Raw genomic sequence first — 24,450 nt, 5'->3', positions numbered from 1 at the left:
TAGCGTATACTGAGCTAATAGCGTACATTGTCCAGAGAGCTACGCCATATGCGTACCTGGAGCATAGCAGACCATGAAGAACTCGCTATTGGCGTAATCTACGCTATTAGCGTAAATACTCCAGAGAGCTACGCTAATGGCGTGGCTGGAGCGTAGCAGCAGGGCAAGGCCCACGTGGCACACTCCTATTGGCCAGATTATAGGCCGCCTTACCACGCTATTAGCGTGAGTTGCGCTATTAGCGCAGGTGCAAAAACACAGGCCATTTAAATAGCATTTTTACCTCTCTTTTAGGTATTCACTATTCCATTGAAACATTTTATACATTTCTAGAGAGAGGTTAGAGCTATTTCATAGAGAGAAACACAAAGCAAGTGATTAAGGAGTAGATTCAACCCTAGATTCATTGAGACATCAAGGATCTTGGCATGGAATCTTCATCTTTCCTTCATTCCTTGCATTAGTTTACATGTCTATGTGTAACTATCACCTTCTTTGTAGTATTGAGGTAACTATCAAGCTATTATGTAATCTTTTGATCTTTTAATATATAAGGTTCTAGCTTAATGATTCAATATTGTTGTTATTCTTGCTTTTAATGCTTTCAAAGAGATTCAAGATGATTTGGACACAAACTCTTGAATCTAGAACTAGAATAACAATCTATCTTATGTTATATCACTCTTGACAAGTTTGAAAACCTTTGATAATTACTTTTAATCAAGCTTTTAATGCTTTCGGATACTTAATCAGGCTGGACACGGTCGATTAAGTTATCCGATCGACTTTGTTATCGTTTAAGGAATTTGGACACGAATGTTTAAACGCTAACTTGGAAATAACGATGTCGCTTTGGACACGAAGGATATTGTAGAAATGATTGTAATAATATTGGTTATAAAGCTAGAATCTGTTAATCGATTGAGAGATTGCTGCTGTTATGCTTGCTCGTTATCTTATACCGCAAGCGAAATAGTTCGATACCCTCTCGTTTTTACTTTTGTAATCTATGGATATAGTGTTACAAACAAACAAATTATATTCAAACCCTTAATGTGAACTATTGCGAAAATGCTTATAATAAACGTAACTCCCTGTGGAAACGATCCTATATATACTCACGTGTACATAGTTATATGACATGTAGGAAAAATCTTACATCAAGTATGCACTTCTACTTTTGATGAACATCATCGTTTTGTTGATGTTTCAAATTCATGTATAGACCTTAGAACATTTCCAATTCATTGCCCCTTATTTTGAGTTCTTAAGGTTTTTGAGTGGGTCATACGTGACATATCATTTATAAGCAACATGAGTTAAGTTTACTCCAATGGAATGGTTCTTAAAACGTGTCTATAGAATGGTCCCAACATGTCATACTTTAATACTTTAATATTTACACTTAAATTTATTTGAAATTAAAATATTATTGAATAATTTATTTCATACATGTAAACATATTTATTTTTAAAAAACAAAAACTATTTTAATTAACTTTTATCATAATAAGTACGAATTGTGACAAATACATTATATAATAACTAAAAAATACATAGCATGAACGAAAATATGCAAAAATACACAATCTTATATTTAATTACATGTCGTTATCGTCATTTCCAAAATGTTCCCAAACTGGTTATGAGAAGTTTCTGCCCTCTATTTATATTGTTTTATTTTGGGATACAGGCAAATTTTAGTACTATTTTATAGCAATTCAATGCTATGAGACGTGAGCCCTTGCGTCTCTTGTAGAATGGCTGGACAAGAAGAAGAAAAAAGACGGCACTGTCCATGTAGATAAGGGACACCAAGTTGCACTGCTAAACATAAATAAGACATACCAATAGGACCCATAAAAGAGAGAAAGAAAAAAAAAAGGAAGAGAGGAGAAATAGAGTTTAAGAGTACATGGGCATGAAAATGGTACTCGCACATGTAGGTATACTAGCGTTTCCACCCGTGCAACGCACGGGCGAACAAAGATTTTTTGCGGCTTAGCCAAATTATTACTTTGAATGTACCACCAAAATAAAAACATATTATGGAGTTGTTAGACAAATGAGATTATGTTGTCATCATCGAAATAAAGATGTCATCATTTGACATATAGTTCAATTTAATTTAAAGTAATTATACATAACCCTGACCAATAATGATTAATGACAACATAGGTTATAAGTGTCACAAAAAAGTAATCGACACTTGAAAGAGAAATTAATCCAAAAAAATCCTTCTTTAAGATAGATGCATCATCGTTTCATAGCTCCAAAGTTATCTACAAAATTAAACAAAGGTTTTTGCGTGTGATTAATGTATATATTGGATAATTCAAATTGACCATGAAGCTTAAATATACCCATATTCATACTTGATAAGCTATTTTCTACAAATTATCAAACACATCCGAATAAACAACGTTGATAGTTGAGGTGCATGGATTGCCATCTTCATCCAAAATCAACATTTTCAACCCTGAGTGGAGTTTGTCTTGTAATTTAATTGAGTGGAGTTTGTGATTTTAACATTAATACAATTGTTAATCACAACAATATTTATACCTACAATATAATAGTAACATAAACTAAATAACTCTAGCCCCCCATGTTTGAAGAATATGAAATTTTGGACTTAAATCAAATACTTATAGCCTCCCATATAAAGAGAAATATAAAATTTCAAACTACCATCAAATACTTATAGCCCCCCATGTATAGGAAATATTGATTTGCTTGAGGGTAGCATTGAAATATATGTTTAGAGAATATTCAATATGATTTATGTCATACAGAGAGAGAGAGAAGAAGAAGAAGAAAGAAGGAGTGAGAGATTGAAAGTGTGAATTTTGAGTTTGAATTGTAGGTGAAGTTTGTCATGTAATTTAATTGAATTTTGAAATAATTTAATTCAAACTTAATAAACAAAACACTAAAAGAAATATATAAAAAGAAAAAAAAATGTTACAAAATTCAAAAGGAAACTTAGTAAAAAGTCATTGTCAATAATAGCTTCAACATCTACTTCACAAATAAGTAAGCATCTGTTATGCTTCCCATAAATCATACATCATTTATATCAATTTAATCAGTTTGAGTTACAAATTTGATAAAGAACTTAATACACAATTGTCTAATATTTTTTGCCTTTCAATCAATCTCTATATTTTTTTTAAATAATTGTCTATTGTTATTGTATGTAACACACAATTGAAGAACTTGATAGACAGTTGTATTCACTCTTATACTTGTTGCAGAAGCTTATAGCAACACTTTCCTATCCATGTAAAATTAGTCACATGCTAGTCTCCCATTGCTCCAATATTGCCTATACCAGCAAATTTATAAGTCAATGATACAGTAAGTAGGGAGATTGTTTTATTAGTCTTCAAATGAGTGCAAGTGAAAACTGTTTACTCTACAATTATTTTATCACTAAATTCTTCATCGCCATTCCAAAAGGGAAAAGGAATTCGAATAAAACTTGATTGAACATTGCATTTAACACAGACAATATCAATTTTAATGTGTTCTTGTCATTCAAAACAGAAACGTAACTTGGTTTATTGCAGTCATTTGATAAAAAAAATGACTATGCCTCTTTAGTATCAATTTTTTAACAATTATTTATGATCATTTAGGTAAAAATCTTAATTCAGCACTATGAAATGGCTCTGCAAATTCAATAGTGAATTTTGTAACAAACAAAAATGAATATTCTTTAAAGGAATTACAGTAGGGAGATTGAAATTAAATAAGAAGGTGATAAAAGCAAATGCAACCTAGCTGAGAAAACATAGTCTAACACATGGCTGAAGATAGGAAGGGTAGAATTAATTAGATACCTTGAAGGAGAAACTCTCAAATGTGTAATTGGTTGTGATATCTTCCACACTAAGATTAAGAAGAGGTAAGCCTATTTAAAAAAAAAAAAATCAAAAGTCAATCTCAGGGTAAATTTAATATTGTTAAATTGCATATACCTATTTAATCTTAACCGTCAAATGCAGGAAAGGAATAAAAACATGTTCTTATCCATGTACCTCATCATAACTGTTCCAGTTTTGTATCATAGTGAACTCAAATCCACCCTTACTTATTGTTTCATCTCTGTAACCTTCCATTGATCCTAACATATCGTTCTCTCTCATCAAACTGATTATAAGTTTAAAAATGACGATAATCTACTAAAAGTATTTAATTACTTAAATGTATCATCCTAAAATATTTCATTGATCATAAAGCATAAGCAAGACAGTTATCCATGTTTGGGTACAATAGTTTGAGAACTAAAGTTTAGGATCTTATAAAGCATAAGCAAGACAGTTATCCATGTTTGGGTACAATAGTTTGAGAACTAAAGTTTAGGATCTTACCTTAGTTCAGAGAACCGCAACAGCCAAAAAGCAAGGGCATCATGAAATTAGTCAAAACAGGTCCTGGTTCAATAGATAAATGAACCTATAAGTTGTAACACTAACAATTAGATTTCCAAACAGTGTCAAAAGGAGTCAAAAGACTTTTACGAATTACAAAGGCCTTCAATATAAATCTATATGTTAACTTGTTAAGTGAATTAGTAAAGAAATTGCCATGGGAAAAAATGCCAACCAATTCAAAACCCCGTTTAGATTCGTTAACTATTTGGAAATTAGATAGCATGGCATATTCATAAAACTTAGTGTCAACTAAACACTACATGCAAGCTGGCAAAATAATAAAGTAAAGGTTAAAAGCTCAATGATATGAACAACAAATTGATATACCTCCTGGCAGGAATTTTGTCTCGTGGCCCATCACAACATGGATCACAACATTATTGCAGTTGTTCAAATTCGTCTAATTTTTCTTCACCTATTGCTGCACAAAAAAAAAATCAAAACAGAAAATCATTTATCATTATTGCAAGTGGTTGAATGAGAAATAGAAAATGTATCCAAAAAGAGGAAAAAACAAACAAAATTAACAAATAACCTTTGAAGAGATTATCGTTACAAAAAGTGACAATAAATCTGCAAAATGAAATGAAGAAAAAGGATTATCTGGTTTCAAATTCCTCTCAATTTTTAGGGTTGAGCGATTGTGGGCGGGAGAGAGTTTTGAAATTGTAATTTGAATTTGAATTCTGATTGTACAGAGGAGACAATTTTCTGGTTTCAAAGCAGAGTGGTGGTGTCATGGTGTATGTCGTGTTTCACATATGAGGGTTGAAAAGTTTTCTTCTCAGCGTGAGAATGGGGGAAAGCGTTCCCCTTTTTTGCTTTTGCATTTATTGTTTCTGATGGTAGAGTGTTGGGCTTGGGCTTTTTTGAATATTTCTTTTGTTTTTTACTTAAAAATAGACCCAAATTTCCTTTTTCTTGGAGGGAAATCAACAAATTCAAATATTAATGCCATAAAATGGAATTTGATGATTTTAAAAATGTGAAAAAATGTGGATTACATCATTTTCAGCTCCTACTTACTATTTTTGATGATAAAATGAGCTTTATAGAAGTGATGATTTGGCATTGGGTGCTTAAGAAGTTGACACATTGGATTGAGGATGTGCCACATTGGATTGGTGTAAAAAAAGTTGCTATTTGTTGCTTCACGTTTGTATATTATTAAGATTAAGATAAGATAAAGTTTGATGTTAGTGAGAATTCCATTCATGAAAAAAATAGAGTGAATACACAATCGATCAATTTCCTCCCCACATTAATTAAAATGGCTAAAACGTCCATCAATGTTATAATGTTTAATCGGTTTCGTGTCAAGTTGATGGTTAATAGTGTTGATGTGTGACGTTAACATGTGATGTGGAGTTTCAAGTCAACTTCCACGTAGATAAGGACGAATTTGATCAAAAAATTTAGAAACTGGTTTTTTTTTTTACGGGGACTGTTTTGATAGAAAATTCGTCCTTAAGTTATATAACTTACTTTCACATCGATTCTTAAATTATATAACTTACTATCACATCGATCCTTGCAAAATCTAGGCTAATATCAAATCAATCATTTGGGATGACCTTAAATGAGTAATCATTGATAGACACTAATTATAAATCCACAAGCACAAACTCAGACCATCTCCATTGGGAGGGTCTTAACTATTTAAGACCCGATACCTATTAGGTACCCCCAATGGGGAGAATTTTTTTCACGGTCTTATAAAACCCAGAGTTTAATTTAAGACCCCCACTTTTAAGCGGGACCCGCACTCTTTTAATATTAAAAAATTGAAATATAATGATATAAAGTTATTGATAGTTGATTAGTGGGTCCCATTTAAGAACTTTGTGTGTGATCTGAGTTGGAGTGATTGAGTGCTTATTAGGTACTACTATTAAAAAATTATAAATGAGTGATGTGTACACATGAGACCCATTTAAGAACCAAAAAATGGGTGTCTCCACTGTGGATGCTCTCATAGATCCATTAAAAGTCATTGAACAAATAATATAGTGCAATCTAAATGACTACGCTGCTTACAACGGGTGTGCTTATCTACGCATAAGAATGATTGTAACTTGATGTTTAAAAGTATCAATGTTTTTAATCGTGTCATGCTCGGTAAACAAGCATGGAAGATGTTGTGACAAATCCAAGAAATTTAGTCACCATGCTTTTCAAAGTTAAATGGTTTTCCAAATGTGACTTTATTGAGTTAAGTATTGATCACAAATCCTGTCAAAATCCAAAAACAACGTACATTAATTGATACAAATGTCTCTGTTGACTATCATATCATCCTTACAAGAACTACATATCAATTTTTGAGATGGTATGAATGGTCAGCAATGACCATGGTATCATACTCCACTCCAAAATGAAAATTGAGAAAGAAAAGTAAAGAAGGAATGAAGATGGGTTTTCAATGAAAATTGAGAAGAATGCAAGGCTACTGACAACCACGAAACTATTTTAGACACCACAAACCGTTCAAACATTGCTTGCAACGCCACCGTCTGCATTATGTATTATTTTGAAGTATATAATCCGAACACTTGCCAAGATTAATTCGACTTATTTAATTTGAAACCTTCCTCCAATGTTGGTTATGTTTTGGATTATAAAATCTAAAAAAGTCCATAATGTGGATGTGGCTTAGTCAGCAAGGTTGGTTATTTCCATGCATTTTTCATGTGTTTATTGACTGTATTCTATGGTCGACCACATGTTTAAACTTTCCTTGATTGTCGTTACATTTTATATTTGCATTTTGCCTATAAAAGCCCACTCATTCTTCACAATTTCTCATTTCATCCCTCTTTCTCCAATTTTCTTTCTTTCTTTTGTTTTAGGGGCTTAGGATGTCATGGTATCACTATTGACCTTTCATACATAGGGTCAACATAGACCTTCACATATGTAGTTATGGTTGGGGTTTGTATGGATGGTCATAGTGGAATTTTCCATTTCAACTTGTATTTTAGATTTGTCTGGATCTAGAATTGTTTTGATTAAGTTCCACTTTCTCTTGCTCCATCATATTGAGTTCCCGTATTTTTCAAAGACGTGCTAAAGGGATGACAAACTTTCTCCTCTTTCTCTCTCCGTTTTCTTGTACTATAAATTTGGTTTTAAATGTCAAAGATTATGTAATAACTAATGTTAATGTTAATGTAAATATATTATGAATTTTTGTTTAATTAATAGAATATGTTTTATTATTAAATTTCATTGTCAATTTATATTATATCATTTTAAATTACATCACTTACAATTATGTCATTTTAACAAATTAAGTTGAATATATACAAAACTAGTTAACCACAATTAAGATTATAAAATTACTTGGGAATCTTTAATCGTCTCAAAAATGGAAGACTAAAAAAGATAGATATAGATAAATTTCTTTATATTTTTTTTTTTTTTTTTAAAAAAATGCTATGGATGGGTGGGGTTATGAGAATGTGATCCAGCCAGCTAAGAAGCAGTCAATGTCTGCCAACTTTGTAGGACCCCAATTCAATAATTGCCAGCGTATCCACTCTAATGTTACCGTTGCCACTCCAACCAAATCCAAAAACACTATTATAAAGAAGAAAATCATTCATTCTCATCTCAACAAATCAAACCATGGCTGTTTCTTCCTTATTCCTACTAAGTTTCTTCTTCTTGTTCCTCTTCACACTCTCTCCTTTTCCTGTTTCTGCTACTGACCACATTGTAGGTGCCAACCGTGGCTGGAACCCTGGGATTAACTACACTCTTTGGGCTAATAACCATACAATTTATGTCGGTGACTATATATGTTAGTACTTTCTCTCTTTCTCTCTCATTTTTAGCAACTATTTTGTTTATTTTTAGATCTTTCATTCTTAAACATTGCGTTTAATTTTTTGGGGAAGTAACTCCCAGTTATGATTTGAATTTAGATTCTCCTAGACGATTTAACCTTAATTAAAGTTCAATAATTAAAAAAATTGCAGGATTTTTCAAATACTATATTTCATTTTTTTTTTTTTGGTCAGGAAATTACTATATTTCAAAATAGTCTTAGGCAGTGGCGGATCTTCTCAAGAGCCCATGGGAGCCATGGCTCCCCCAGGTTTCGTATTTATACTATATTAGTCACAAATTTTATCATATGTCACCAGTGTCGTAGTGGAAATTGAAGGAGATATGCTTCAAGAGGGCGTGGGTTCGACTCCTCTTGTCTCCTTTTTCTGCATATTTATATATAATGCATTTTTATTTTTATTCACAAAAAAATACTTGGCAGGACTCGAACAAAAATACTTGGCAGGACTCGAACCAATGCTCTTGAGATAGTTTTATGCGCCTTGCAAACCATTGCAATACATTTCAATTTGTGTCTATTTTATGAAACAACTTGTATATATAAGTTATCATTATTTGGCTCCCCCCACTTTTTTAGTCAAGATCCGCCACTGGTCTTAGGGCCATGTTTCGGTTTTCAAAAGATCAAAATGATCGGCAAGAAAGCATTAAAGGAAACATAAGAATATTCATGAAAGAGATACTCATAGAGATTCATGTTGAATGAATATAAATTGATAAAAGAATGAAAAATTAGTACAAAGGTATAGCTTATTTATTCCATAAAAAAAAAAAATTGTAGCTTATTTATATAGAGTGACAATGGAATATTAATTTAATAAATTAATGGTCTCCCAGGCCCATTAATTAGTGATCCAGAACTCCCCATTGGTTGCTAATTTAATTTACCGAGTTTAATTTACCGAGTTATAAATGCTAGTTTGATTCAAACTATTCGTCATGTCACCATGTCTTGTCCCATCAATGGTACTCATAACTTTAATATTTCTTCACCTTTATAATTACGCAGCGTGTCCTCACCACATTATTTTTTCCTCTATATAACTACTGAAATTTTACTTCATAATTTTTCCAACACTTCATTTTCACTCTTTCATTTATTTCAGTATCTATAGAGATAAATGAAAGATTGAAAATGAAGTGGTGTAAGAATGATGAAGTAAAACTTCACTATTTATAGAGAGGAAAAAATAATGGGTGTGGTGAGGACCCACCGAGTAATTATGGAGGTGAAGAAATATTAAAGTTGTGAGTACCATTGATTGGACAAGAGACGGTGACATGACGAATAGTTTGAATCAAACTAGCATTTATAACTCGGTTACAAAGTAGTTAGTGGACATGTATAGGTTAACCAAAAAAAGAACAAACGTCTACGCCTTAGCTGGCTTGACGCTTGGTGGATTGGTATAAGCCGATCGAATAAAGAACAAACGTCTACGTCTACGCCTTATTAGGCTTGTCGCTTAGTGGATTGTGGACTTATATAGGTCGACTAGGCAACCAATGGGGAGTTCTGGATCACAAATTAATGAGCCTGAGTGACCAAAGAAAGGCCCATTAAGTTAACAAATCCATGGCTATAAAAGGAGGCACCAAGGATGGAATTGAGGATCTTGAACAGTGTATTTTTATCCAAGTTTTATTCGGAATGCTCACCTATTGTAATTAACTACTTGTGTTTACATACCTGAACAGTTATAAGTTTACCAATTATGTTTCCATAACTAAATTGGTGATTCACTCAATTATGTTTTTCAGTATTGCTTAGTAATATTAATTTTTCCCTTTAAGCAATCATTTCATTCTGTCTCTTAATGTTTTGTTTTTGTTGTTATAGCATTTAGGTACCAAAAGAATCAGTACAATGTGTTTTTAGTGAACCAAACAGGTTATGACAACTGTACCTTAGACAGTGCTGTTGGGAATTGGAGTAGTGGAAAGGATTTCATACTATTCAACAAGTCTATGAGATATTACTTCATTTGTGGTAATGGACAATGCAACAATGGAATGAAAGTCTCAGTTTTTGTCCATCCACTTCCTTCTCCTCCTCCTTCCTCATCTCAACACAATCATTCATCACCAAATTCTGCTGCTCCTATGGTCTTGGAATATTTGGGACACAAGTCTCTAATGTTGTCTTTTGTTTTTGTTTTGTTTGGATATGTTTTGGTCTAACCAATGTTCCACTAAGCAAACCTTAGCATTCTTAATTCATTGTTTTGTTTAATGAAACTTCCTAATTGTTAATACCACTATATTTGAAAGTGACTTTAATTAATAGTGGTAAATTGTTTTTTCAATGTAGTGTTGCTTTCGCACTTCAGATTTCAAGGTTCATGCTAGAGATATTTTTGTTGATTCAATTGATGCGACATGTTACAAGATTTTTATAGTACATAATGTTACAAGTCTTTTATAGTAGTATTTTTAAAGTTCAATTGGCATTACTTTGAGGGCTGTGTTTCTAAATTCTGAGAATTTTAATTCTAGCTAGGTTCTGGAGAAAGTGGAACTCAACTCTTGATAGTAAATTAGATTGTTGTGATGTGTGTCTAAATAGTATCAGATTGTTTCCCTTTTATTTTATCGTTTTTACTGTCCAAAAGTGCAAACGACTTCGCTCCAAACCAGATCAAAACAACTTGACGTCACTCCAATGGCACCACGACATGATGAAAAGAACGATGAATTGATGTCGGCATGAGGAGGTCATGTGGCGGAGGCGCACATGACTTCTTCTTCCACCATCCTCTCCTCTTAATCCCTCTACCAGTCTCTCTCTCTCTCTCAAATTAAAACACTCCTACGTAGATTGAAACCTCTTACAAATTCACTGTTTCAGAAATTATGCGATGTTGAATCTCTCTTTTGGTGCTTCAAAGTAAAAGATCTTTGATTCTCTTGACAAAAATTGACAATGGCATAGAGGCTATCCAATACACCAACTCATAATTTGAAAATATTACAAGGAATGTGTGTATTGCAGAATTTGAAGTTATGCAGAACCATTGTGCAGAAATTTTATAGCACTTGTAAAGTAGTTAGGCATAACCATTGTTCAATTTATTTAGTTTGTTTTCTAGGACTTGTCAATTTTCAATGTATTTTTGTATTGCTGAAATGGCATGAGAATCACTCATGTAATCATTGTAACTCTGTTGGAACTTCATGAATTTGAGTTTCTTTCATTCATTACAGCTGCTTCTAATCTAATTGAATGTGGCATGAGCTCTACGCTTCCAATCTAATTGATGATTCCTCAACCTCATCGCCGTCTAACCTCTAAAACAAACTTTTATTTTCTGCAATCTCACTACTACTCGCATTGTGCACACAATTCAAACGTACAACCCGTTAAATCATGATATTTCTTTTTAATTTAAATAAGTTAAGTAAAAGACCGAATTGATGACAATCCATACGAAAGACGATAAATTTTCTACTTTATTACTTGTTATACTTTGATGCACTTGCCAAATTAGTTATCGATCATTAGCAACATTTGAGGAGTCATTGACCCAACCAAGCAAAATCCTTCTATTTTTTCTATCCTTAAAGAAATATTTTGAAGCATAATAATTTGCGTAATCTTATCTCCAAACATATTCACTATTACCCTCGTCAAAACCTTTTAATGGACAAAATTGTCCTTATCATCATTATAAGTCCCAACTATAATAGTCATGTTTCTTATCATACAAAATAACCTTTAACACATGCCTAACTTCATGACTAAATGTACCAACTTAAAACAGGACACTCTTGCATTCCAATGCCTTTAGCTGAAAACAAAGGGTGTTTTGATTTAATCCAATTAATAAAATCTTAACTTTTGAACGAAATTGCAATTACTCTGGTGTTTCTTTTGCCACCTAAAATTACCCTTCAGTGTCTATCATTTTTCTAACCAACCACTAGTTGGATCTCTAAATGAACTAGCATTCATTTTATTTTCACATACCGGTTTCATTAATGGATTTTTTGGTGACTTAATTCATTATTTTAGAAAAGAGTCAAATAAATTTTTGGGGTATGCAAAATTTTGAACTTGGCCAGTTATTTTGTCAAATCTTGTGTGTAAAATTGCTATTTTGTTACCATGTAGTATTGTGTCTGATCCAGACCAACAACCATTTATATCACATGGTTGAGATCAAAAGATGGTCGGATATAGTGGGGTAAAGTTAACAACATCAATTGAAATAGAATGTTCCCACACAATATTTCTTTAAACTGCACCTTCATGATTGTATCGATACCAGGGCCGGCCCAACATGTCAAGAGGCCTAAAACAAATTCTATAATTTGATCTTTTAGAATTAAAAAAATAACACAATGCTTATTAAAAACATAATAAATCAAGTTTTGTTGAATCGAAATGTTGAACTTAGAACCAAAAGAATTTGAGACCTTAAAATTGACCAACTAAGCTAGATAAATATTAATTTGTGTGTCATATTATGTATTTATAGCTAAATTGACTTATTTGAGGCTTTTTTTTTTAACCCAAAATCTTAAGGCTTAAAGCCCTTGCGTGGGTGGCTTGGCCCTAGGGCCGGCCCTGATTGATACTTGATAGAATACATGTTAAATTCCATTGCAACTCAATGATCTTACCAAAAGTCATATATAAAGACATGGTCATCTATGAGATTATCTGTGTCATGTGCAAATTAAAATTGAGTGTGTGTGACTGCATGCACGCACAACATACATAAAACGACTCATTCAATTTTTATTCAACCTCAAGCGGATGAAAAAATTATTTTTTATTCAACCTCAAGCAGACCAAAATATTATGGATGAAAATTTAAAGATTACTTTTATATTTAAAGAAATAAACATTGCACCAACCATATCTGCTACCACATAATCAATATATTGTATCTTGAAGTGGACGGTCCACCACTACTGTCGCCCCTCTCGTTGAGGTTCACTGTTGTTGGCCACCTTGAATTCGATGATGGTGACAATTGGGAATAAATGGTAGTTTCAGCTGTGTTAATGTTGAGAATTTGTGGCGGTTGTGGTGGATATGATGATGAGACCATTAAGGATTTGTAACAAATGTGTTCACCTCTATATGATACTTCAACTATGTTAAGATTGTCATCAACTCTTTGTACTTGATTTTTGGATGGACAAGAATATAATTCTTGGTGTGTGCACCTAAAGTAACTCATGAAAAAAGAAACAAACAATTTCACTAAGCCATACAAGGATAAAAATGATTAATAGTTATAGCTAATTAACCAGTATTTTTGGTCTGTTTGATATAGATTATAGAAAATTGATTTTTATTTGATACTTAATCAATTGTCAATTTGGAACTTCAGGGTGCTCTATGAGAGTTTAAAATGAGTGTGTGCGCGCGAGCGTGCAAAAACCATATGGCATTTTGATCTTAGTGTTTCATTTTGTCAAATCTTGTGTGTAAATTTGTTGGTTTGTTACCATATAGCATTGTGGCTGATCCATACCAAAAACCATTTATATCGAATGGTTGAGATAGAAAGATGGTTGGAATAGTAGATGTTCAGCTAAGAAGATCAGTTGATACATAATGTGCTCGCATAATATTTCTCAAAATAACCCCTTCAAGATTGTATTGATAGAATAGAAGATAATGTTATTTGTAACTCAATGATCTTATGAAAAGCCATATATATAAAGAGAGGGTCGTCCATGAGACTATATAGATGTCATATGAGAATTCAAAATGAATGTGTGTTCGTGCTTGTGTACGCGTGCGCGCGTGCGAGAATGTACCCAAAAAAAAATCTAATCATGGGATGCAAATTAAAATTAAGTAGGATGTTTGGTATATTTTTCACCATAAAAAACATGTAATAATAAAGGGACTATATGCATAAAAATGTACTTATTATTCGATGATTATTACATCAACTAAGATACATAATCTGATAACCTTCTTTCATATAAAAAGAACCAAATTAACACATTTTATTAGACTCAACTCATTTTTAGTTAATTAACACATTCTATTCTATAAAATCAATTATTTTAGAATCAATATTCGACGCCACACCGAACACACTTTAAAGAATTAGGTTTGTTGTTTTTTATGTTATTTACAATTTATATAAAGCACAATTCTTTTTAAGTTTTTTATGCTTCTTTTTATTAAGGGTTCAATTTTTGAGATTAGATATTTTATAACTCATGTCATGAAGTTATGATAAAAAAAAAAAAATAGCTTACTTGTGCTGCCATGACCCCATGAATTTGAAGATGTTCACCTCCTTTAAGTACTTTAGTTGGCCATATGACAGGATTTATTACCCTTAGCTTTTCAACTTCCATCATTGTAGAAAGTTTTGGAAGCATAGTATTTACCATAATCTTATCTTAAAACAAATTTACTATCACCCTCAGGGACAAAATTGTCTTTGTCATCATTATAAGTTCCAATTAGATAGCAGTCCTGTTTTTTATCATCCAAGCTAGCTTTTCACACATGTTTTAACTTTATCACTATTTAATGACGTGTTAACACCAAATGTACCAATTTTTAGAAGAGAAATATATATGTACATTCATTTTGTGACAACTTTTAGACAACTTTCTCTCTCATATTCACATTATATTCTTACTATTTCTTTCTTTTTCTCTCTCCATTGTTTTCGATCAATGAAAAGAGAGAAAATGAAGGTTGTCAAATAGGTTGTACCAAATGGTTGTTCAAATATGATTGCTCTTAATCCAATTACTAAAATCCTTGCTTTTGAATAAAATAGCAATTCCCCTATTTTTTTCTTCTTCTTCTTTTACTACCTACAATGACCCTCCAATTCACATCCTTTCCTAACCAACCAGTGGTTGGATCTCTAAATGAACTTCCATTAATTTTATTTTCAGTGGTTTGTTTTATTAATTGATTTTTTGGTGATTTAATCCATTCTTTGAGAAAAGGGTCATATAGATTTTTAGGGTATGCTAAATTTAGGACTGGTAATTCATTTTATCAACTCCGGTGTATACAATACTTCCCCGAAGTGCAGCATTAGGATTATATTGATAGAACAGGTGATATAATCCCTTATAATTCAATGGTCCTATTAAAAGCCACATATAAAACAATATTTCACTTTTCAACCACAAAATAATCACTTGGAATATGACACAATTAGACAATATTTCATTTTTTTAGTAAAAAAAACAATCACATGGAAAATGAAAATTAAGACAATATTTTAGTTTTTAGCCAAAAAACAATCACATGAAAAAGGACAATTAAGCCAAAGTGCCGTTTAGCTTGGACAAATCTATATTTTGGTTTAAGTTGGGCAAATCAAAATGAGCTAATGCTAGAGGTTTCTTCTGTTTATATCATATCTCTCCAAAAAAAATATGTAAAACAAAATAGCATCTGTAATATCCCGCTTAAAATCACTGTCAATTTTTATGTCAGTTATTCTTCCAAATCATCAATGAGATATTTTTATCATTGGATTTTTTGAACCAAGGGCAAAATGGGTATTTGGCAACCAAGATTTATTTTATATGTATCATTCCACACAATTCCAAATTCTTCCTCTCACTAAAATATCACAATTTCTTCCCTTCACCCTCTAACACTCCATCGGCTCTCTCTCCCTTCACTATTCATCATCATCTTCAAATGTTCCAAACCTCCCAAAATCATTCCAAAAGTCATGATTTAAGCTTAGTAGTAGTGTTATTACAAGAGTATAGCAAGCAAAACTCATACTTCCCTCTCTTTGAAGCCAACCGCCCCCTTTTCTATATTTTGCAATCTTCAATTTTGTCTTCAAATCCATGGGAAGTTGTTAAAAATCATGTTATTAGAGGTACCCATGATGTTTTAAGAGCAAGGTAAGCAACAAAAAATGCATTCCCTTCCACCTTACCATGATGGCCGCCCCTTACCCTTATTTTTGGGAAAAATTGCTCTTTGTGAGAATGTTTCAAATTCATGCTCCTAGTGTGTATATGTGTTATGGGTGTTGTGATTTTTAACTTGTTTGAATGTTATAGGAGCTATTGGAAGGAGAAGGAGCTTAACTAGTGGCTTGGATTTGGAGGTTGTGCCACAAGTGTTCAAGAGGAACCAACACAAGAGTGTGAGTTCCTTTAGTTAGTAAACCTTCCCTTTTGGGTAGTTCAATTATGCTATTAGATTGATAAATTATGATTTTGAGCATTAGGATATAGTTAGTGCTATTATGTTTAGGCTAATTACCCCTTGCTAATATATTCTAGAATTTGCTTTTATGTTAATTGCCATGCTTATGTTAGTATAGAAGTTGGAGGAAAATTATTAGGCAAGGATTCAATACATTTTTGAAATATGTGTATGATTTCGGCTAGATTCCGGAAATTAAAAATTTGTTAAATATTTGGTATTTTTCTATCTTTGGCTAATGGGAATGAAAAACTTTTAAATGAATACACGACTAATGGCGGTTACGGATTGAACTTTCATTTTTCCGGATATGTAGCCGAAAAGTATTATAAGAACCTCCAACCAAATACTACCATATTGCTATGTGTATTAATATAAAAGAATGTTTAGAATAAATTATGCCTTTAGAAATTATAGATTATGATCTAGTATGTTAGGACATAACATAGAGACATTATGACTTAAGATATTTACCCTTGCTAGTGTACTCTAAAATGGTTTTATATTGATAATTATACTTATGGTAGTGTATGAGTTAGAGGAAAATTTTTTATGACAAGTTTTGCACAAGTATGAATAAATATGCACATTTCGGCTATAATTTTGGAAAGTGAGAATTGTTGGTTTTATTACTTTTTTTCAAATCTTAGCTAATGTAATTTACACTTTTAAGGTAATATAATGGTTTGGTTTGGCTAAGAATATAAATTCTCATTATTACCGAACGTGTAGCCGAAAAGTATTATTATGACCTCTAATTACGTATTACCATATAACATTATTATTTATGTAAAAGAATGTTTAGAGTAAATTGGCCATGAATAAGAGTTATGGGTAAGTCACTAACCCGGGTAAAATACCATTTCTGAGAAGAGAATAGTTATCGACACATTTTCAGTTAGAGACGAGAGTTTAATTCTCACTAACAGATATGACATTAATTGATTTATTAAATTGTGGCTTTCGCTATCCCGCCAGTTGGATACGAAAGGTTCCCGCCAGTTGGAATGGGCACTATCCGTGAGGATGACCCCACAATAATCAGAGGAGTCCGGTATCCCCGTCAGTTGGGTTTCCCGCCAGTTGGAAAATATTTATATATACCGGTTATCAGAGGAATAAATTCCGGGGTTACTCCACCTGGGTTTATTCGTAAAATCAACTCAGATAATATTGTTTGTTCAACGCTAACTTACTAACTTCAATAATAGTTAATGTGATTAAATATTTAATTATAATATACGAGTACAGAGGTACATATTAAAGATGTATAAACCCCAGAGAGGTTGAATGTTAGACAGAGGGCAATCATAGGTATCCCCAAGGATTGCCTGCAGCCTAGGATAGGTGGAGCTCACTGAGACATTATGTCTCATCCAATTCCATTTATTATTTTTTTTCAGGTCCACAATCATCCAAGAGGAAAGATTAAGTAAAGGCTACAGATTGATTATGGTGCTTCACTGATGATGTTTATATGTGGAAGTATGTCTAAGGACTTGTTGTGATATATTTTAGTCCCTATCAGTTTATGGGAATTATGTATCAGATTTTGTATAATATTTTGTGCTCGTCAGTTAGTACAAATATCATCTAGATAATACGTAAAGTTATTAGATAATCAGTCAGGAGTCCTAAAGACATATGCACATTATCAGTCATCACAAGTAATTTTTTTATATTGAAATTTAATGTACCCGGTATTAAATGTTAACGCTTTCTAAAATTCTAGACACTTTTATGAGGGCGTTACAATTTGGTATCAGAGCTGGTCGATTCAGATCGTGTCTTGGGTCATTAAAATTCAATAAAAGCAGTGGGACCATTGGGTTCCGGATATTTATTCTAAATGTCATGTCTAGTTGAGCCTGATCAACTCAGACTAGTATATGATAGTTAGAACAAATGTCTGAGAGCTGAATATGTCCTAGGAGGAATGAACCGTAAGGAGGCAGTCGAGGTGTCAGATTTTATAATGATTTTTGATAAGGAAGTATTTAATGCCAAAAGGTGGCTGGTGATTTATGAAGATGGATATTCCTCAGGAATTTGATATGAGAAAAATTATCACACGATTAATGGAATCCATAAGCTTTCAGTCAAAGTAGAGGATGTAAGAAGTGAAGGACATGAAGGCTCAGAGCGAGTAGGATTAATGTCTGAGTTGTTAAGTGAATTAATTTTAAATTAAGCAAATTATTTTGGAGTAGACGGAGATGAACCCTCAATGTAGTCGTTGAATGGATAATGCAAACCAGATAAATTATGTTAGATTAGTGCATCTTCCTAATCTTACGTGCCAGATTTATGAATTAGAAAGTGAAGATGTTATGTAGTGTGAGAGACAAGAAGAATGAATGATTGGTAGTTGAAAAATCTTGTATGGATCAAAGTGTGGTTCAGATGTATTCTTCTTGACAAGAAATTGCATAGAAACTAAGCTAACAAGAGTTGACCACTAAGGAGATTGTATCAGACCCCTGCATTTATCATGAGTTATTAAGTTGTCATGGACTAAGAAACACAAGCTTAGCAGTAAGTAGAAAGAGGTTTCAGTAGAGGTAAGAGATAAGATGTAATTTTTCAATTGAAACGAAAACTAAAGATTAAATAATAAGTTGTCAAAATTCAGTGAACTAATGGACGAATGATGTCAAGCTCTATCAAGGGGACAAGAATGTGTTAACGTATGAATATAATAAGTTGATGTGATAATGATTAACCAAGATTTTTGAATTTGAGAAGTTATTTTAAGGTTTCGTTATATGGAAGGTTGTTGTTAGTGCGAAAGTGCTAAGAATGAAGTAAAGTATTAAGGAATCACATATTTTCTTTTGATGATTTTTCTCACGTAATTGTTCTAAAAACTAAAAGAATGACTTGGTCGATGAGAATGGATTTTGAGAATTGAAGTTATCTCAAGGGAGCTCGTAAGTGTAATTATCAGCACGACACGAATGAAAAAGAATGGAAATAAGCTGCGAATTGTCGAGTATGTTTTACTATAAACAATGTGAATGTGGGAATCATTCAAGGAACACCTTGCGAGAACAAGTGTACAGTATATGTCTAATGAAGGATTTAATACCTGGAAATAGTTCGCTAGTAATATAAGTTAGTACTCGAAGTAGCAAGAAATGTAAAGTTAGCTTCTCTTTTTAAGACATGTAAGCTTCGAAGGATGACTAGAAGAATTGAATAAACATGTAGTAATGAGATTGGGAAATTTTACATAATGATTGAATTGGTATGCCTAAATCGATGTAAGATAACAAATCAGAGTGGCGCAGCGGAAAATTAATCAGTAAAGAAGTGATAGGATGTGCAATAGTTTTATACTTTGAAAAGAGATGTTCATGGAAAATTTTAAGAGACAAGCTAATAATTTTCAAACTACATAATTCAGAGATATTAACAGTTCAATTAATGAGAGTAGGACGGAAGTATTCCTACCTTGTTAAATCTAAGAAAATTGGAATCACCTCTAGTATGTAACTTAGTCAGTTGACTTGGTGATTTCAAAGAATGAATTAAAAGTATCAGTTTAGCTGGGAAAGAGTCATGTATGAGGTAATAAATATGGATGTTGTATCAAGATGATTTTATTTTGGTTTGAAATATTCTCATGGGATATCAGGTATAGTAAAAGGTATTTAAGTGCAAGGATACTACTTAGAACAAGAATGCAGATGCTTAAACACAATTCTGTTGTGAAGTTCGGGAGTTTTAAACTCCGTATTTTTGAAGGTAAAGAAAGGATTGATATCATACAAGTTAGAAAATTTTATGTGATATACAATATGGAATTATACCAATTCAGGTAATGAGGAATTATCAGAAAGACTGAGATAATACGTTCCTTATAGTAACGGACAGAATAATAATGTTCAAGGAAGAAAAGTATATTTTTGGAAGAGTAAGTTCATGAGAAAATTTATGATTACGGATCTTATTTATTTTGACAGTGTAATTTGATTAATTTAAGAATGTTGAAAGTTTAGTGCAGATGAAGTATAGTCGAATGACTACAGATATATGTCATGTATTTAGTTATCAGTCGTACTACCTCGTGTATTGTGTACTCGTCAGTTAGTGCACTATTACTCATATAAGAATTACATTTAATGTACTCGCCAGTTAGTACGTTTTGTATTTAGATATGACTTATGGATTGTACTCGTCAGTTAGTACTTCCATCAGCTATTTGAGGTAGTACCATGTTTGGACTCATTCCACAGAAAACATAGCAGATATCAGCAATAACACCTCATATTTATGTGTTGCATAATGGAGGAAATTGAATCAGTTCTTACATTCATTGAGGTAAATTTAATGTCAGATAATGTTCCGAATAGAAACGATCTTATACGGAGAATGGTGTGGTTATTATTATGAGACCTCATTATATGGGGTATAGTTCATAAATAAATTTTTTTATTGGAATTAGTCGTATCATGAAGAACCCCCTCAAAGGTTGGATCTGTTTATGGAAAGATAAGAATCGACGAAGTCGATAAAAGTGTTACTCCAATAAGTGTGTGAGATATTTCCAGAACTTAGTGAAGGTAAACAAGAAGTAGTAACCTAAGACAGATTTATAAGGAGTATGTGGAACTAGAAATTTACCCGAAGAATATTTTATGCATTGGTTAGCTTTGCTTTACACTACGTTCAAAATGTATAATGTATTCCACAACTTACACTTAAGGAGGTTATTATCAAACCTTTCGACCCAGGTGATTGGAAGACATATCAGTATGCATCGTTTTTTATTTCAGAAATTGTTAAACTCCACGATGTTGGACAGAAGTCGGAGACAAGGTATTTTGGGGCCATAAATTATTCAAGAGACAACTTTAAAGGTTAAGTCCATCCAAGAAAAGAAGAAAGTGGCGCAAAGTCGTCAGAAGAGTTATGCAGATAAGAAACGGAGACCTTTAGAGTTCAATGAGGGAGATCATGTATTTCTGAAAGTTACACCTAAGATGGGTTCGCAAGGAACATTCAGAATAAAGAAAACTTAGTCTAAGGTATATTGAACCTTTCAGATACTCATGCGTATCGGTCCAGTAACATATCAGTTAGCATTAATGTCGGAATTACATGATGTATTTCATGTTTCTCAGTTACGAAAATTCATTCTCGATCTTTTTCAGCCAGTGGAATTGGAAACCATAGATTTAGAATCTGAGATGCGAGATCAGAATCCGTATCTATTTTCAGATAAACTCTAAATTTCGAGGACGAAATTTTCTTAAGGGGGTAGAGTGTAATATCCCGCTTAAAATCACTGTCAATTTTTATGTCAGTTATTCTTCCAAATCATCAATGAGATATTTTTATCATTGGATTTTTTGAACCAAGGGCAAAATGGGTATTTGGCAACCAAGATTTATTTTATATGTATCATTCCACACAATTCCAAATTCTTCCTCTCACTAAAATATCACAATTTCTTCCCTTCACCCTCTAACACTCCATCGGCTCTCTCTCCCTTCACTATTCATCATCATCTTCAAATGTTCCAAACCTCCCAAAATCATTCCAAAAGTCATGATTTAAGCTTAGTAGTAGTGTTATTACAAGAGTATAGCAAGCAAAACTCATACTTCCCTCTCTTTGAAGCCAACCGCCCCCTTTTCTATATTTTGCAATCTTCAATTTTGTCTTCTAATCCATGGGAAGTTGTTAAAAATCATGTTATTAGAGGTACCCATGATGTTTTAAGAGCAAGGTAAGCAACAAAAAATGCATTCCCTTCCACCTTACCATGATGGCCGCCCCTTACCCTTATTTTTGGGAAAAATTGCTCTTTGTGAGAATGTTTCAAATTCATGCTCCTAGTGTGTATATGTGTTATGGGTGTTGTGATTTTTAACTTGTTTGAATGTTATAGGAGCTATTGGAAGGAGAAGGAGCTTAACTAGTGGCTTGGATTTGGAGGTTGTGCCACAAGTGTTCAAGAGGAACCAACACAAGAGTGTGAGTTCCTTTAGTTAGTAAACCTTCCCTTTTGGGTAGTTCAATTATGCTATTAGATTGATAAATTATGATTTTGAGCATTAGGATATAGTTAGTGCTATTATGTTTAGGCTAATTACCCCTTGCTAATATATTCTAGAATTTGCTTTTATGTTAATTGCCATGCTTATGTTAGTATAGAAGTTGGAGGAAAATTATTAGGCAAGGATTCAATACATTTTTGAAATATGTGTATGATTTCGGCTAGATTCCGGAAATTAGAAATTTGTTAAATATTTGGTATTTTTCTATCTTTGGCTAATGGGAATGAAAAACTTTTAAATGAATACACGACTAATGGCGGTTACGGATTGAACTTTCATTTTTCCGGATATGTAGCCGAAAAGTATTATAAGAACCTCCAACCAAATACTACCATATTGCTATGTGTATTAATATAAAAGAATGTTTAGAATAAATTATGCCTTTAGAAATTATAGATTATGATCTAGTATGTTAGGACATAACATAGAGACATTATGACTTAAGATATTTACCCTTGCTAGTGTACTCTAAAATGGTTTTATATTGATAATTATACTTATGGTAGTGTATGAGTTAGAGGAAAAAATTTTATGACAAGTTTTGCACAAGTATGAATAAATATGCACATTTCGGCTATAATTTTGGAAAGTGAGAATTGTTGGTTTTATTACTTTGTTTCAAATCTTAGCTAATGTAATTTACACTTTTAAGGTAATATAATGGTTTGGTTTGGCTAAGAATATAAATTCTCATTATTACCGAACGTGTAGCCGAAAAGTATTATTATGACCTCTAATTACGTATTACCATATAGCATTATTATTTATGTAAAAGAATGTTTAGAGTAAATTGGCCATGAATAAGAGTTATGGGTAAGTCACTAACCCGGGTAAAATACCATTTCTGAGAAGAGAATAGTTATCGACACATTTTCAGTTAGAGACGAGAGTTTAATTCTCACTAACAGATATGACATTAATTGATTTATTAAATTGTGGCTTTCGCTATCCCGCCAGTTGGATACGAAAGGTTCCCGCCAGTTGGAATGGGCACTATCCGTGAGGATGACCCCACAATAATCAGAGGAGTCCGGTATCCCCGTCAGTTGGGTTTCCCGCCAGTTGGAAAATATTTATATATACCGGTTATCAGAGGAATAAATTCCGGGGTTACTCCACCTGGGTTTATTCGTAAAATCAACTCAGATAATATTGTTTGTTCAACGCTAACTTACTAACTTCAATAATAGTTAATGTGATTAAATATTTAATTATAATATACGAGTACAGAGGTACATATTAAAGATGTATAAACCCCAGAGAGGTTGAATGTTAGACAGAGGGCAATCATAGGTATCCCCAAGGATTGCCTGCAGCCTAGGATAGATGGAGCTCACTGAGACATTATGTCTCATCCCATTCCATTTATTATTTTTTTTCAGGTCCACAATCATCCAAGAGGAAAGATTAAGTAAAGGCTACAGATTGATTATGGTGCTTCACTGATGATGTTTATATGTGGAAGTATGTCTAAGGACTTGTTGTGATATATTTTAGTCCCTATCAGTTTATGGGAATTATGTATCAGATTTTGTATAATATTTTGTGCTCGTCAGTTAGTACAAATATCATCTAGATAATACGTAAAGTTATTAGATAATCAGTCAGGAGTCCTAAAGACATATGCACATTATCAGTCATCACAAGTAATTTTTTTATATTGAAATTTAATGTACCCGGTATTAAATGTTAACGCTTTCTAAAATTCTAGACACTTTTATGAGGGCGTTACAGCATCCACATTTTTTTTCTTTTTTGTTTTTGCTATCATCCCCATGTAATAAAACAAAATTTGGTTTAGGTTTGATGAGGATTTGATGTTGAATAATTGTAATTAAGCCAACAATGGGCAAAAATCAATCAGAATTCCATGAACAATAAATTTTATACTTTTTGGAAAAAATAAATAAATGAATGGTAAT

The 24,450-nt window shown here is 32.5% G+C and overlaps 1 protein-coding gene, 2 long non-coding RNA genes and 2 pseudogenes across 4 annotated transcripts; 2 read left to right on the top strand and 3 right to left on the bottom strand.

The window, feature by feature from the left end:
- Positions 1–2,998: 2,998 nt before the first annotated feature.
- Positions 2,999–5,583, bottom strand: LOC146925773 (uncharacterized). Of its 2 annotated transcripts, none has more exons than XR_015033934.1 (6): positions 4,974–5,583; positions 4,766–4,859; positions 4,376–4,460; positions 4,043–4,128; positions 3,845–3,915; positions 2,999–3,327 (listed from the first exon to the last, which is right to left on the bottom strand). It is a non-coding gene; the product is annotated as an uncharacterized LOC146925773 (long non-coding RNA). The 2 variants fall into 2 exon arrangements; XR_015033933.1 differs by having other exon boundaries at positions 4,376–4,438.
- A 2,416-nt stretch (positions 5,584–7,999) lies between these two features.
- On the top strand, positions 8,000–10,734 carry LOC146925772 (early nodulin-like protein 17). The gene is made up of 2 exons (XM_085758222.1): positions 8,000–8,240; positions 10,131–10,734. Exons 1-2 carry the CDS (start codon positions 8,066–8,068, stop codon positions 10,469–10,471), a joined length of 516 nt encoding a protein of 171 aa, XP_085614348.1. The 5' UTR covers positions 8,000–8,065; the 3' UTR covers positions 10,472–10,734.
- A 1,044-nt stretch (positions 10,735–11,778) lies between these two features.
- Positions 11,779–12,572, bottom strand: LOC146925771 (beta-fructofuranosidase, cell wall isozyme pseudogene; annotated as a pseudogene).
- Positions 12,573–14,482: 1,910 nt separating this feature from the next.
- Positions 14,483–15,388, bottom strand: LOC146925770 (beta-fructofuranosidase, cell wall isozyme pseudogene; annotated as a pseudogene).
- A 318-nt stretch (positions 15,389–15,706) lies between these two features.
- LOC146925769 (uncharacterized) lies at positions 15,707–24,254 on the top strand. Its single transcript, XR_015033931.1, has 5 exons — positions 15,707–16,153; positions 16,316–16,401; positions 17,867–22,197; positions 22,360–22,445; positions 23,911–24,254. It is a non-coding gene; the product is annotated as an uncharacterized LOC146925769 (long non-coding RNA).
- The last annotated feature ends 196 nt before the right edge of the window (positions 24,255–24,450 follow it).

Source organism: Medicago sativa, chromosome 4 (genome assembly GCF_051527215.1).
Source record: "Medicago sativa cultivar Bolivia chromosome 4, Bolivia_mono, whole genome shotgun sequence".
NCBI classification, from domain to species: domain Eukaryota; kingdom Viridiplantae; phylum Streptophyta; class Magnoliopsida; order Fabales; family Fabaceae; genus Medicago; species Medicago sativa.
The sequence above is the reverse complement of the archived record's forward strand: the minus strand, read 5'-3'. Positions and strand labels throughout refer to the sequence as shown.

Bases quoted from the DNA above. Each gene is read 5' to 3' on its own strand.
- LOC146925772 (XM_085758222.1), top strand. From the start codon at position 8,066: ATGGCTGTTTCTTCCTTATTCCTACTAAGTTTCTTCTTCTTGTTCCTC. The intron at 8,241-10,130 runs GTTAGTACTTTC...TTGTTGTTATAG, and splicing joins TTATGTCGGTGACTATATAT to CATTTAGGTACCAAAAGAAT.